This window comes from Chlorocebus sabaeus, chromosome 20, assembly GCF_047675955.1.
Source record: "Chlorocebus sabaeus isolate Y175 chromosome 20, mChlSab1.0.hap1, whole genome shotgun sequence".
Classification (NCBI taxonomy): domain Eukaryota; kingdom Metazoa; phylum Chordata; class Mammalia; order Primates; family Cercopithecidae; genus Chlorocebus; species Chlorocebus sabaeus.
Window position 1 is genome coordinate 82,557,352 of NC_132923.1, and position 16,165 is coordinate 82,573,516.

At 50.6% G+C, this 16,165-nt stretch overlaps 1 protein-coding gene across 12 annotated transcripts in view; it reads left to right on the top strand.

Moving 5' to 3' along the window:
• Nucleotides 1-10,792, top strand: part of SSBP3 (single stranded DNA binding protein 3) — a 180,818-nt gene extending 170,026 nt beyond the window's left edge. For all 12 annotated transcript variants that reach the window (XM_073007266.1, XM_007978651.3, XM_007978653.3 and 9 more), the window contains 4 exons: nucleotides 7,476-7,554; nucleotides 7,826-7,854; nucleotides 7,947-8,048; nucleotides 9,108-10,792. In XM_073007266.1, the coding sequence (XP_072863367.1) occupies nucleotides 7,476-7,554; nucleotides 7,826-7,854; nucleotides 7,947-8,048; nucleotides 9,108-9,137 (240 nt within the window). In that variant the 3' untranslated portion in view covers nucleotides 9,138-10,792. The remainder of the gene's footprint in view (nucleotides 1-7,475; nucleotides 7,555-7,825; nucleotides 7,855-7,946; nucleotides 8,049-9,107) is intronic.
• The last annotated feature ends 5,373 nt before the right edge of the window (nucleotides 10,793-16,165 follow it).

Genomic DNA, 16,165 nt, shown 5'->3' on the forward strand with positions numbered 1-16,165 from the left:
ATCACTCAGGCTGCAACTCCATGCACTGCAGTCATGCACGTTAGCAGCACCCGCCTAGGAGTCTGCTGCAGATTCAGTGTTGGGCTTTTTGTCTAGACGGTGCTGGTTTCAGTCTTGACATCGTGAATGTTGTGACCGTATTTCCTAAGAGTTTAGATGATGAAAATGAGAACGGTGACAATGCCAGCACCAGCGTGACCCAGACATCACTGGGAAATAAGTTTAAATGACCATGTGACTTTAATGACAGATGCAAGGACACACACAACTGGATTAGGGAGGAAAGAATCCAAACAGAATGTACTGCGCGGTGTGCAGAAAAGAATGTGGGATTGGGCTTGTGGAGAAGGGGAGGTGGAGGCGCATTGGACATTGAGTCTCAAGTCTGAGGCATATCTTTCTAAATCAGGATTTTTTTGACTCCAAAGAGACAGCAGTTCTCAGTCAAAATCAGCGGTTGCGGAATTAGCTTGGGCATGCTCCTTGAATGGGCACCATTATCATCTTGTTCCCTTGATTGCACCACAAACCAAGGTTACGTTTCCTGATTTGGAGGCTACAAACTAAAAGTCCTGTGTGTGAACCAAAGGGAAGAGGGACTTTCGGTAACAGATGCATTGCCTCTTCACAGTAGTGCTGACCCTGTCTGATCCTTCCAACAGTCATGCTTCCGAGAGCATTAAAGGTGTGCCTCAAGTCACCGCAACAGGTTTCCACTAGCTCTTAGGTATGTTGATTTGAAAACTGGAGTTTCTTTTTTCTTTTTTTTTTTTTTGAGATGGAGTCTGGCTCTGTCACCCAGGCTGGAGTGCAGTGGCTGGATCTCAGCTCACTGCAAGCTCCGCCTCCCGGGTTTACGCCATTCTCCTGCCTCAGCCTCCCGAGTAGCTGGGACTACAGGCGCCCGCCACCTCGCCCGGCTAGTTTTTGTACTTTTTAGTAGAGACGGGGTTTCACTGGGTTAGCCAGGATGGTCTCGATCTCCTGACCTCGTGATCCACCTGTCTCGGCCTCCCGAAGTGCTGGGATTACAGGCTTGAGCCACCGTGCCCGGCGAAAACTGGAGTTTCAACTCATCTCGATTTCTGTGAAGATCTTAGTGAGGCCACTGAAGACGTAAGAGATTGTTGTGCTCTTGTCCAAATACAACCTAGACTTTGCTCATTTATCTACATATTTGGCAGACAGTACACAGTTAATTTGAGCAAATTTCATTTAGTCCATAAGCTTCTTACCAATGAAAATGAAAACATCTTACCTGCTAAATGTTCACACCTTGTGCCCAGCGCTGTCACAAAGGGGTATAATTTGCTTACCTGTGATACCAGCTTTCATAATGAAAGTTTTGGGTCACTTTTCCGTTTCCTCAAAACATGCTGAAGCACTTAATGAGATCTTTGACTTTACAGACAGGAGAATGCCTCAGACATTTCCACAAGATGACTATCATTGCTGGCCATAGAAAAGATGTTAAAATGTTGGCTTGCCGTGGAAACTGCTATTTTTTAAAGTGCGAGACAAGAAGGATGTCCTTCTCTAATTTGGAAATGCATTGAGATGAGAATGGAAAAAGGAATTACAATAAAATAGAGGCCAGGCACGGTGGCTCATGCCTGTAATCCGAGTACTTTGGGAGGCCAAGGTGGGAGGATCACTTAAAGCCACGAATTCAAGACCAACGTGGATAACAAAGCGACACATCCTCACCATCTCAGCAACAAAAAAATAAAAATAAAAAAATAAATACATAGGCTGGGTACGATGGCTCACACCTGTAATCCCAGGACTTTAGGAGGCCGAGGTGATCAGATCACTTGGGGTCCGTCAGGAGTTCAAGACCAGCCTGGCCAACATAGTAAAACACCATGTCTACTAAAAATACAAAAATTAGCTAGGTGTGGTAGTGCATGTCTGTAGTACTAGCCACTCAGGAGGCTGAGGCAGGAGAATCGCTTGAGCCTGGGAGGTGGAGGTTGCAGTGAGCCAAGATCACACCACTGCACTCCAGCCTGGGTGACAGAGTGAAACTCGGTTTCAAAAAGAAAAAAAAAATACATAAAAAATAAAATAGAAATGTATATACTGTTTCGCCAGTACTGTCTGATGCTCCTTAAAAAGCCCCAAGGAGCCTAGATAGGGCTAGCCAGCCACACTTGGATCGTTGGGTATCACGGGGAGGGGGCCACAAAAACTCATGCAGCAGAAATAATGACCCATTTAATGCTTGAGAACTCAAAAAATGTCACCAGAAAAGGCAGTCAAGTTAAACAGGACTTTCTCGATTTCTTCATTAAAACTGTAACATATTTGGAATCCAACTTGGGTTTTGCAACTTCAGATTACCTCTGTGCTTTAAAATCATTTTTTATAATTTAATTTAGAACATCATCTAGTGTGCTTTGGAGTGTTAAAAAATGATGAATATCTGGCCAGGCATGGTGGCTCACGCCTGTAATCCCAGCACTTTGGGAGGCCGAGGTGAGAGGATCACTTGAGGTCAGGAGTTCCAGCTTGACCAACATGGTGAAACCCCATCTCTATTAAAAATATGAAAATTAGCCAGGCGTGGTAGCTGGTGCCTGTAATCCCAGCTACTCGGGAGGCTGAGGCAGGAGAATCACTTGAACCTGGGAGGTGAAGGTTGCAGTGAGCTGAGATTGCAACGCTGCACTCCAGCCTGGGTGACAGAGTGAGACTCCGTCTTGGGGGGGAAAAAAATTAGCAGGCATGGTGGCACACGCCTGTAGTCCCAGCTACTCAGGAGGCTGAGTCAGGAGAATCGCTTGAACCTGGGAGGTGGAGGTTGCAGTGAGCAGAGATTGTGCCATTGCACTCCAGCCTGGGCAGCAGAGCGAGACTCTGTCTCAAAAAAAAAAAAAAAAAAAAAAAGATGGGCATCTTAGACAGGGATAGCCCATCTGATGAATTACAGATGTAAAGGCCTGATTGACAAGCCGCTGGTCCACCAAAGCCAGCCCCTGGACAAAAATGGATGGGCATCTTTGGAGAGCTGGACGTGAATTCCTACAAGTCCCAAAACCTGTGCTTATAAGTAAAACCCAAAGTACTTTGTGTGCAAGGGTTGTGTGGAGAGGATATTTAGTTTGGTGTTATCGTGTTAGGTTGACACCAGGAGTCAGTGTAACATGGGCTTTGAATAAACAGAGTGACAAGTCAAATGGGTTTTAAGTTTGACTTTATTCAGTTTTACCAGTGCATTTAAAAGAAGGATGTTCTAAGCTGGGTGCAGTGGTGTATGCCTGTATTCAGCTACGTGGGAGGCTGAAGCAGGAGGATTGTTTGAGCCTAGGAATGTAAGGCTGCAGTGAGCCATGATCATGCCACTGCACTCCAGCCTGGATTACAGAACCAGACTCCATCTTTTTTTTTTTTTAAAAAAAAAAGGATGTCCTAAAGGCTATAAAGGCTTCAGGCAATTCAGAGACCAGTGGGAAGGGGGAAGGGAAGCAGAGCAGAATGTTCTAATGTATCCTGGGGCAGAAAGAAACATTTTTTATTTAAATATTAGTAATATTCGTTTCATTAATCCTATTGTGTTTATGTTTGTTTGTTTATTTAGAGATAGGGTCTCTGTCACCCAGTCTAGAGGGCAGTGTCACAGTCATGACTCACTGCAGCTTCAGCATCTGGGGCTCAAGGGATCCCTCCCACCACAGCCTCCTGAGTAGCTGGGACTACAGGCACATGCCACCACACCCAGCTAATTTTATTTGTTGTTGTAGAGATGAAGTCTCACTATGTTGCCCCTAATTTGTTGTTGTAGAGATGAGGTCTCACTATGTTGCCCAGGATGTTCTTGAACTGCTGGGCTCAGGAGATCCTCCTGCCTCAGCCTCCCAAAGGGATTACAGGTGTGAGCCACCACACTTGGCTTATGTTTTATTTTTTAAAAACATAAATAATAAGCCAGGTGCAGTGGGTCGAGCCTGTAGTCCCAGCTACTCAGGAGGCTGAGGCAGTGGATGGATCACTTGAACGTACTCTAGCTTGGGTGACAGAGCAAGACCTCATCTCTAAAAAATAAAATAATTAATGTAATATAGCCTGTCAAATTTAAGTATTCCAATAAAAAGTTATTTCTCTATCAGAGGACAGAAACGTTATAAAAATATTAATATTTTTTTCTCATACATATCAATCATTTAACTAGTCCACCTTCTAATTGCTACTAATTGCTGCTGTTAACTAGTTCCTATTGTTTACATAATAGCATTAATATAATGGAAAAGTAGATAATACAGAATAAATGATACTGAGACAACTGAATATCCACATGCAGACAAATGAGATTGAACTGTGTCTTTACAGCAGCACACAAAAGTTAAAGTAGATTATAGGGGTGATTATAGGGGGCCGGGCACGGTGGCTCACACCTATAATCCTAGCACTTTGGGAGGCTGAAACAGGTGGATCATTTGAGGTCAGGAGCTCGAGACCAGCTTGGCCAACGTGGGAAATCCCGTCTCTACTAAAAATACAAAATTAGCTGGGTATGGTGGCGCGTGCCTGTAGTCCCAGCTACTCGGGAGGCTGACGCATGAGAACTGCTTGAACCCAGGAGGCGGAGGTTGCAGTGAGCCAAGATCACGCCACTGCACTCCAGCCTGGCCGACAGAGTGAGACCCCATCTCAAAAATAAATTTAAAAATAATAAAAAATAAAAGTGGACCGTAGATCTAAATGTTAGAGCTAAAACTCCAAAACACTTGAAGTAAACACAGGAGTAAATCTTTGTGACCTGAGTTGAGCAAAGCCTTCTTAGACGCAAGCCCAAAAGCACAAGTAGCAAAAGAAAAAAGTAGACAAACTGGACTTCATAGGAGATTAAGATTTGTGCTTCAGAGGTGTCAAGGAAGTGAAAAGACAAACCGCAGAATGGATAAAATATTGGCAAATCAGGTATCTGATAAGGGACTTGAATTCAAAATACATAACTCTGAGAAAAACTCAATAACAACCTAATTTAAAAATGGACAAGGATATAAATGAACATTTCTCCAAAAATTACAAATAGCTAGTAAGTACATGAGAAGATGCTCAGCATCGTTAGTCATTAGGAAATGCAAATCAAAACCACAGTGAGATAGCACTTCACACCCACTAGGACGACTGTAGTAAAAAAGACAGATAATGACTGGTGTTGGCGAGGGTGTGGAAGCAGTGGAACTCTCAGAGCTGCTGGTGGGAATGTAAAATGGCATAGCTGCTTTGTTAAACAGCTTCACGTTCCTTGAAAGATCAGACAGCCTAGTGATGTCCACTGTGATATGAGAATTGGGTTACCCTATGACCCAGCAGTTCTCCTAGGGATCTGCCCAAGAGAAATGAAAATGTATGTCCACATGGCAGCTGGTACATCAGTGTCATTAGTGTCAGAATAGCCAAACAGTGAAAACAACCTGAACGTTCCCTCCGCTGATGAATGGATCAATGAAATGTGGTACATCCATACGATGGCCTACTTTTTGTTCATAGGAAAGAATAAAGTACTGATTCATGTGACAACACTGATGAACCTTGAAAACATGCTAAGTGAAAGAAACCAGCTACAAAAGCTCACATGATTCTGTGTATATGACATGTCCAGGATAGGCAAATCCGTGGAGATGGAAAGTAGATTAGTGTTTGCCTGGGGCCGGGGATTGGAGGGGGATGGAAATGACTGCAGTCGGGTACAGGATTTCTTTCTGAGGTTATGGAAACGTTCAAAATTGGTTGTGGTGATGGTTGCACAACCCTGTAAATATACTGAAAACCACTGAATTGTACACTTTACATGGATCAGTTGTATGCCATGTGAATTATATCTCAATAAAACTGTTAAGATAATACATGGAAAGTATACAATAATATGTCATTTTGAAGAAATACCAGTTTCTTAATACATTGATGTTAATGACATATTCATGTTACGGTAATGACATATGCATAATTCTGTATTATCATGTTTGGGGATTTTGGGGGTCTGGCATGGCTGTGTCCTGGGTTGACTCCCTAGAAAGCTGGTTACTTTCATCCTCCCATCACTTGGGTTAATAAGCATGAAATTTGTTGCTAGATGGCAAAATGTTCCCAAAAGCCTGTGAGCTGCTTTGGTGGGGGGTCCACTGGAGAGGCAAGGATGCGCTGCCCTTCTCCCAGTCTGGGTAGGCACGGGGAAGCAGCTCGTACCCTAGCTGTGCCCCTGCAGCCTGGTCACAGCCTTACCCCTTGTACCCCTGCTCATGTGGGACCCCTGCCTAGAGTGACTTCTGCGATGGGCTCTGCCTGCCCAGATTTTACCCCTCAATTTTGTCGATGCTCTCCTCCTCCTCCAGGCAGCCAGTTCTGATTTCTCTGCCTTGCTCTGAAGCCGCAGCTGTACTTTGCAGCTGTCTTTGGAAGTCAGCATCTCTGTCCTCCTGTGGGGCAGTCGGGTGTCCGTGAGCTGCCTCTCTGGGCTGGGGCTCAGGTGTGACTCAGCTCTGCGTCTGCGCTGCCCAATCCCGGCCAGGTGCCAAAACAGCCCTCCATTCCACCACCTCCACTCCCTTCCCACTAGATGCAGATCCAGTCTGCATCACAGGGCCCTGGCGCTCCAGGCTGGGCTCAGCCACCCCTCCCCAGCCCTGTGACTCGTGGCTGTGGGATGTGACCTTTCTGGCCTTCCTTTCCGAGATGGGTTTGATAGTTCCAGATAGGCCTGCGGGTGGGTAGAATCGACTCTTATCTCCGAGTCCCCATCTGCCACACCATCAGTTCTGCATGGGAGCCTCATTAGTGACCTCCCACCACCACCCCACAGTCCCAGGATGCCATGCAGTCCCTCCTAGGCCAGTGCCCTAGCTCCCTCTTCCCTCCCCCACTCATCAAACCCCACCTCTTCTTACCGCCCAGCCCCAGGAAACATTCATTTCTAACTTCTTCCTTTTGTTAGCTTGGAGAGGGCCAGCACGATGGCTCCAGGCCTGCTGCCAGGTTCCAGTCCCAGCTTCTCCACTTCCAGCCTCTGGGACCTCAAGCAAAGTGTTTGCTCTCAGTGCTTGTTTCCTCACCCGTGAAGCGGGGATGGGAAGCACTGGTGTTTTGGTCCCTGGCCTGACATGGTCAGAGAGCTGTCCACATGTGTCTCTGTCTGGGGAACCACACCCTCCACACGGGGGATGGAGGGGGCCCTGTGGTGGGATCTGAGAGGCTCAGATTGAAAGCTGCCTCTGCGTGGAGCTGGGTGGCAGCGGGCCAGTCCCTCTCCCTCACTTGGGTCATTGGAATGAGCACCTCTGCCCTGCAGCTCAGACGGCTGAGGTGAGGAGCCTGGCCCAGCTGCCAGGCAGGACATGTCCGAGTGTGAGCAGAACCTGCTGGAGCAGGGGTTCCTCAGGGCCAGGACTCTGGCACGGCTGTAGCCCCTTGCTTGTGAGGGGTGCAGAGGGCCTGGGCCCGCTGAGCTGCCATGCCCTGTGCTTCTTCCCCAGTTCCCAATGGGTCCCGGCTCAGATGGTCCGATGGGCGGCATGGGCGGCATGGAGCCACACCACATGAATGGATCGTTAGGTGAGTGGCCCCTGCCCTCACCATGCCCCACCCTGCCGAGGCAACCAGCTGTGTGCCTCAGCTCCTGGCTCAGCTGGGCTTGGTACACAGCCCTGGCCTGCCTTGGCTGGGCACACAGGAAGATCCTGAGAGGGATGCCACACAGAAAGTCCTCTGCACAGTGTGGGACTGGGATGGAAGGGCTTAGAGGCCCGAGGAGCCCAGGGATGAGGGGAGACCCCTCTGTGGAAGAGCAAGCAAGAAACTGAATTGGATTATTTTTTCTTTCCAGGGTCAGGTGACATAGACGGACTTCCAAAAGTGAGTGTGCACTCAGTCTCCCTGGTGGCGCCCCATCTGTGTGGGCAGGTTGTTGGGGACACAGGCGCTCACCTCCTCTCCTCTTTCTACAGAATTCTCCTAACAACATAAGTGGCATTAGCAATCCTCCAGGCACCCCTCGAGATGACGGCGAGCTAGGAGGGAACTTCCTCCACTCCTTTCAGAACGACAATGTAAGCCTCGCCCCCTGCCCGCTGCTCTTGTCCCCACGGCCTGGACTCTTACCTAACAAGTTGCGAGCTACAGAGCCGGGCCGCAGCCTGCCAGCTGAGCTGCTGACCATGTTATGGGCTTTCCACCTCCGTTATTTTTTTAGCAGAAGTGTGCAGCCTTGACGCTGCCCCGAGACTGCCTGCTGGTGGGGCCTTCTGGAGGCAGCTCGGTGCAGGCTGGATGCCTCTGGCACTAATTAAGCTGATATGGCCGGGAGAGCCCTGGGCTGAGGGAGTTGGAGCAGTATTGCCCCACAGGTCCATTTCCATCTGTCCAGTGGGAAAAGGTTCATGCAGCCTGTGATTTTCAGGGCTCTCAACACAGAGCGGGGTTGGCTGTCTGCTTTTCTGTAGTGGGCTTCTGTGTGCATTCTCATTTGAAGAAACAGTGTTATGATTAAGGAGCTTTCAAGAACCCCAGACTGCCAACCCAGGCAACACGGCGAAACCTCATCTCTACACAAAAATACATGCCTGTAGTCCCAGCTACTTAGGCGAAGGCGGGAGAATTGCTTGAGCCCAGGAGGTTGAGGCTGCTGTGAGCCTTGATCACACCACTGCCTGAGTGACAGAGTGAGACCCTGTCTCAAAACCAAAAACAGAAAGAACCCCAGACTGGCCCCACCCCAGGGCACCCTGGCTGTGCTCTGGCTCGTCAAAGCCCAGTTCCCTGCAGTCTGGAGGCCTGCACTGGGCAAGGGGCAGGGGCTGTGACTGCCCTTGGAGAGAAGAGGTTGACTCAGACAAGGGCAGGAGCAGGGGAGGCACCGTCAGCTGCCATAGTTCCCAACAGAAGGTCAGGCTGGCACTGAGAAGTGGCTCTTAGCTCCCACCTCCTGGCCCTTACCCTGCCTTGCCGGCCCCCTGCGCACTCCATGCCACCATGCACCCCTCAGCCCAACCACAGCCCCAAATGAGCCCTGCTCAGTTCTGTGCAGTCAAACCAAGCTCTCGGCACCTCGGTGTGTCAGCGGCCTCCCCGCAATCCTCACCCCCTCCTTCTCTGCTTCTCCCTTCCAGTATTCTCCAAGCATGACGATGAGTGTGTGATCCCCCCTTCTCCGAGACGCTGAGAGAGCGGGCATTGCAGGCGGGAAGATGCCAGAAATTATGCAAGAAGTGAGGTGTCATTATCCAGGAGCTGGTGGGGAGGGCGTCTCCCTGCTCCCCTCAATCCCCTCCCACCCCATCCACGCCCCCCACCTTTCCCAATTTTAGTTTCATGCAATAAAAAGGCCGAACTTTTTATTCCATAAAACATGAAGGACAAAACTCAAAAATGTATTTCAAGTCAGTGACCAGAAAAATCGCACCCCTTGCCCTTTCCCCAAAGGACATTTTCCGTACACGACACTTTTTTGTTTTTTGTTTGGGGTTTTACCGTTGGGATTTTTTTATTTGTTTTTTGGGGGGGGGGTTTTTGGGGAAAATTTTTTTAAATGGAAGCTTCTAGCAAGCCCCCCACCCCAATCAACCTCTATGCTTTCTTCTAAAAAAAAAAAAAAAAAAAAAAAAAAAACCAGAAGCCCTGCTGTGTATCTGTCCCCAAGCCCTTCCACCAGAAAAGCTAGTCTAGGTGTGAGAGCCCACGTTGTCTGTAGCCATCAAAAATAATAATAATAAACTGGACAGTTTACAATCGGTGGTTTCTTTCAAAAGGCCTTTTTTGGAAAGAAGAAAAGGCAGTCACCGTTTTCCACTTGGGGTTTTGGTTTGTGCAACAGGCAGGGGAGGAGCGGGAACGCGTTTGTTCTAGCTTGATTTCTCTGGCAACGGCAGTGGCACGCTTGGACCTCAGAACCCAGCACCCTCATCCTGTGGCCAGAGGGGCCGGACCACCGGCCCCTTTCAGGATTCCACCACAGCCCAGCCCATCGCCGTGACCCGGTGGCATGCACTGTTCCCAGGATGCCTTCCTCCTCCTCTCCTGGACCTCCCAGCCCCTCCTCCGCCCCCACCCCAGTCTTCCCAGTGAGAATCCTGCCAGCTGGGTGGTGGCCTGACGCAGAGTAGGAGAGGCTGCCACTGACAGGATGGCTATGACCTGGGACATGGAAACAGTGACCTCCACGTTCTGGTCCCGAGATCCTCGCATCAGCGTCATCATGTGCACCGGCTGGGGGGCTCGAGTACCGGTTTTCTTTGTTTTTTCTCTTTATTCGTCCTTTCTCAAAGATGGGATACTGACCAGAATTGCTCTGTATATGCTTGGGACTGGATGGAAAGACTTTGGAGCAGCTGTGGGGGGTGGGGGGACACCGACAACCAAACAGACATGCTGTCTCCGGTCCTGTTTTTATTTTCAAAAACCAACAAGCCCGACGGTGGAGCCTGTCCCCTCCCGGGAGGGTGCTTATGGCCCCGCTCACCTCATCACCCCACAGAAACCTTTGTGTCTTGCCCTGGAAGACACCCGAATTCTTTGTACATTGACATGCCCTTCTCCTTCCTCCCTCCCCTGTAGCTGGTCTTTGTTTTACTCCCTCCCTTTCTGATCCATGTATATCATATTATGTGAGATATCATCTGCCTGAAAAAAGACTTTGTGCGGATTATTGGGAACATTGTAGCTGTTTCTGTGTTTTTTCTTACCTTGTAGTCTGGTTCTGAATTAAGAGAGGAAAAAAAAAGTAATTATGATACATTGTAGTTTGTGTACGATATATGTTGATAACGTTTTATTAAAGGGACATCTTTTTTCCGCAGCCCTTCCTGACATGTTTGGGGAGCGTGGGTTGGAGTTTATTACACTGATTACAAAATGCAAGGTGACTTGTTGGGCACAGCTTTTGTTCCTGGTGCATAACAAGATGTTTTGTGTTTGAGGCGTCTGCCACCTTTTCCTGGGCCTGCGAGTTCTGTGTTCTTGTGGAGTCGCGATGGCCTCGGCGGAAGGTGGGTTGGGAGGGAGGTATCCGTCTTACTTTAAATATTTGGGGGCCTTCTAAAAGGCATTTTCCATTTCTTGTCTTGCAAACACATTTTGGTTTGCTGGAATGTTGTTTATTTTTCTGGAAGTAGCAAAAGGTTCCTGGTGCCCTCTGTTGTCTATGGGGAGTCGCTATCAGCCAGGAGGACCACAGCCACTCCCTGCTTTCTCCCCTCAGGTGGGACTGGCTTCACCCCAGGCCCCCAACCTCAAGTGCCTGCTGTTTGCGACTGGGAGGCACAGGGAGGTTGATACATATATATAAAAAATATATATATGTATTTTTTTTTTCCTAAACCTCCAAGGCACTGGGAGCCCTTGAAGGGTTTTGAGAGTAGTGCAGTCTACTTAGTACATTTTGGAAAGTGTATGCTGGTGGCATCCTGGGAGATGAATCAGGTGGGGCTGGCAGGATATGGAGAGAGCCATTTCCAGACATTTAGGCAAGAAATGCTGAGGGCTAGGGTGAGGTAAGCCACTGTGGATGCTGACTTGCATGACTAGAAAGAACTTTCTTCTTCCCTGGAGCTCTGGGGACCTCATTCTAGGTTTGCAGCAGGAGTAGATGCCGGGGTGGGTGGGAGACAGAGGGTCCAAGCAAAGGGTAGGCTTAGCCCATGTTTATAAAGCCCTTAGGGGACCAGATAGCAAATTCCCAGGTTTAAATCTTGCCTTTGCTGCAACTTGCTGTGTGGCCGTGGGCAAATTAGTTGATATTTCTGTTCTCAGTTCTCTCACCTGCAAAATGGGGGCTGAGGGGCTGGCCGCCTCATGGGCTGTGAGGAGGTTAGCACCGTGAAGTGCTCAGAACAGTGCCGTGCACTGACTAAGAGCAGCATGCGTTTGCTGCAAGTGATGTTGTTACTCATATGTGGGGAAAGTCCAAATGGGTGTGTTGGGGAGTAGCTGGGAGGGTCTAGAATGGATTCCATCTGGTCCTTCCCTCTTCACCTTGGAACAAGGTTTCCTAGGCTTTTGCTCAGCACGGACACCTTTGAACTATTGGAAAAGCATCTCCATTGAAGAGATGAAGAGACTGAGGCTGTGACTAACCTGTATCAATGGTGCTGACCCAGGGCTGGGCAAAGGAGGTTGGGAGGATGGGATGTCCATCTAATACCTGTGCTCCTTGGAGCAGGAGTCAGGCACAGACAAGAGCCATGAGATTGGGGTGCCTAGCTGGAGGAAGGCAGGTCACGGGGCCCAGCCTGGGGGGAGCGCCTGCTGTGTGCTGTGCTACCCCTCAGCCTAGGGCCCCTCAGCAGCCCTGCAGTTGCCTTCACAACACAAATGGCCAGGGTGCAGGTTAGTTTGGCCTTCTTCGGGGGCAGATCTCTAAGCAAAGAACTGGTTCTTGTTCACTAAGCATTTTCATCACTGCCTGGGGCCAGACCAGAGCTCTACATGAGCCAGTGGAAAGCTACTGAAATGAGCAGGAGAAAAGGAAGCGTCATGCCAGTTCTTTCACAAAAAAAAAAGGGCTTCAGGCCATCACTGAGAGGTGCCGGAGTCAGGGCCGGACCACAGCTTTCCTGCTGGAGTCATCGCTGTCCACAGGCACTCGATTCTAGGGGTTGGCCAGCCTAGGGGGCCAGAGGTAGGACCAGGCCTGAGACAGGGGACCCCTCACCTGCCTCCTGCTGGGCATCCCACTGCCCCCTATCCCAGAGCCAGGAAAGAAGAAACTTAAGGCAAGTCACTGACACCAGCAGCAGCACAGCCACTAAGGCGCTAGGCCAGAGCAGGGCTCCAGCTGGGGGTAAGGCTGCTCAGTCTGGCTCCCTAGTGGCCTGAGAAATCCCCCGCCCCAGTCTCTGCTGTCCCATGAAGTGGTACACCAGCTGTGTCCCCAATTCCACAGGCTCCAGGAGACTGAGCCCAGAACATACCCGGGGTGCTCCAGAGGGCTCTGGCCCTGAACTGAGGGGAGCTGGGCCTCTTGGAGTTAAGGCCGTGGGGCTCCCCTGGACTTGGGCAGAGTGGCTGGGCAGCGTGGGGTTACAGGCAGATGAGCCTTGCTCTGCCCAGCCCTGGGCTCACTGGGTATAAGCACTGGGGGCTTGGAGTTGGGGCTGGGGTCTGGAAATAAAAGACCAATGAGGGTGGGTGCTGGAAGACAGAGGTTCTGTTCTATCCTCCTCTCTATTCCCAGGGCGCCTGCAGAGCCACAGAACCTGGCATCTGGTTTCTGGAATTCAGCCATGCCCTTGATTTCCTGCCTCCATGTCAGCCCTCCAATGCCACAAAGACCATCTCACTTTTGAGCCTCCGTAGACTTCTTTCCATCCATCCACTCATGTGTTTGCTGAGCACCCCTTTTATGCCAGGGGTGGTTCTGGCACTAGGGATACAGTAGTGAACAGATACGGAAGGACGGAGATGCCGTTTGTGGAGGTGGGGGCAGGCTGCGGGAAGAGTTCTGTTCTGGTGAGTTAAATTTGAGATGCTGATTTGATATCCAGTAAAGACATCAAGTAGGCAGGTCTGAACTAGAGGCATACCGTGGGAGTTGTTGCCATTTAGAGGGTCTTTAAAGCCATAAGACTAGCTGAAATCATCTAGGGAATGAATGGAGAAGAGGCTGAAGGACTGGGCCCTGAGATCTGGGGAATAGGAGCGACCCACAAAGGCGGCAGAGCAGTGAGAAGACGACCAGGAGAGCGAGAAGAGCGAGATGCCCTGGTGACCATGAGAAGAAAAGGGGTGCAGAGAGGAGAGGGCTTCTTGCTAGTGGGGAACCCAGGTGGCTATGCCCACCGTGACTCTGGGACCAAGTCCACGCTCCTCACAGCTTCCAGGCAGCTGCAGGGCATGGAAGGGCCACGCGCACTCCTGCTTTTCCTTGTCCCTCAGCACTTCACCTCCAACTTTGCGGTACTCTGGATGTCTGCCCAGCCAGGGCCTTTGTTCCTGCCAGCCCCTCCTCGTTCCCACTTGCCCTTTGGAACCTAGCTCAGATGGCCCCTCTTCCTGGAAGCCTTCTGGGCTGGGATAGCTCTCTCCCTGGGTCCCCACAGCCTGGTTCAGTGTATGCCTCCCCCATCAGGCTGGGAGATCCTCTAAGCCAGGGACCACGTACAAGCCCTCTTTGTCCCCAGAATTGCCAGCACAGGTCCTGGTGCCCAGTAGGTACATGATGAGTGCTCTTGGAATAACTGGATGTTGTTGAGTAGTTGCCCCAGAATGTGCTCAGTGGCACCCCTCCCTATGGCATGCTGTCACCTGTGGGTGGGTAGGTGCCCAGGTGTAGGGAAGGAGGTGGCCTTTGTGGGTACCTGCTACTGCCAATCCAAAGGAGACTACTCCGGCTGTCTCCACCCAGTACCCCAGGAGCTCCCAGAGGGCGGGGACCACGTCTCCCTCATTCTGTAACTGTCCCTCCCAGCACAACACCTGGGACACAGTAGGTGCTTATTCAATGGGCTGCCCCTAGAGGAGGTCTATGATGAGGGACCTCAGGGCTCAATCTCCAGTCTGGACCTATTCTTGGGTTCCATCACTGGCCTAGCTGGGGAGGAGAAGACCCATGGGTCTCATGTGCACACGTGTATGTGGGCACATGTCTGGGTGTGTGGTGTGTGTGGGTGGGTGGAAGTGTGACTGTGGGCGTATGTGGGAGTGTGGTGTGCGTGCAAACGTGTGTGCACGTGTGTGTGTGAGAGTGAACATGGCAGGGGCCACGTTGCTCTGACAGGCTGGCCTCTAAGGGATGGAGGGCCTGCCCTGGGCAGCAAGCCCACTCCCTGGATGTAGTCTTTGGGTATGAGGAGATGTATTCTGAGGGGAGAGGGTCCCTGGACCGGGGGGGTCTTCCAGCAGTGAAGCAGGTAGGCCTTGTGGGTCATGGACATCTGAGTGTCCATGTTAAAGAGAGACAGTCAGAGACACTCGGGTCACCTGCATGCTTTCTGAGACTTTCACCCACAGCAAAAAAGGAACCAGGGAGATACTGTCTAAAAGTCCAAGAGGAACCTGTCCTGCTCCTTTCCAGAGCCCTGTGAGTTGTCAAAGAGCCTCTGCCAAACACTTGCCCTGGGTCCAGCCTGAGCCAGCCTTGGGAGAGAACAGAGAGCAGCCTAAAGTCAGGTCCCCTCAAGCAAGCTCACCTTTCCACCAGGCTTCTGAGGACTCCAAACCCATCGACTTGAAACCTCCTTGTCGAATGGAATCTATTTGATCCAAAGGTGGGGAAACCTGGAAGGGAGGTGCCATATCCCCATTTTGCCAGCGAGGAAGCTGAGGATCTGACAGGGCAGCTGGAATACAGGAGGGGAAAGTGGCTCTCCCCTGGCCAAATTAGAATTCCCTTGCCACTGAAGCTTGCTGGAAATGAACTGAAGAATTTTTGAATGGATCAACCAGGCACTTAAATACATGAGACAGTGAAAAATATGTTCACAATGGGAATGTCACCATTTCACTTCCAAAAGTCTGTTGCTGGAAGTTCCTATCGTGGGGTTGCACTATCCAGCATGACCTGGTGCAGCACTCTCCCTGCAGCATACTCCTGCTCCTTCACCAGTTCACTGGCTGGGGAGCCTGCACTGGGCTGGAGGCTGGCTGAGGCCCTCAGGTTCTGCTGCATCACTTCCTCTCCTGCGTTGAATGAGGGAGTGGGGACGAGGCTGATAGACATTTGGGATTTGGAGAAGCAAGGACCTGTCTGTGGAGGGGGCAGCTGTCAAGACGCAGGAGCTTCCCAGCTCTTCACACTACATCATGTGGTCGCTAAGCCTGTTTCCTCATCTCTATGGGAACAATTAAAAAACCACCAGTCCTGCCTGCCCCACTTTGCAGATCAGCTACACTTTGCAGCTCCCTTGACACAAAAGTGCAGTTGGGCTCCAGGCTCCACAACTGAGCACTAAGGCCGGCATCCGAGCTGTCCTCATTCAGGGTGGGTTGGAAGGACAGGCTGCCCAGACCTGCCCTGCAACCTTGGCCCACTTCCAGGCAGTCCTCAAGCTACAAGGTCATCTGCTGACGGTTCACTTACTCAGAGCCTCCATCCCGCTCGCTCAGGGCTCAAGTTCATCTCACCCTCCCTCCCCTCCAAGCAGTCTCCAGGGGCTTCAGCCTGCTCAGGATCACACCAAGCCATCACCACCACTTGCCCCAGGATCACTGCAGTGGCCTCCAGCTGGACTCC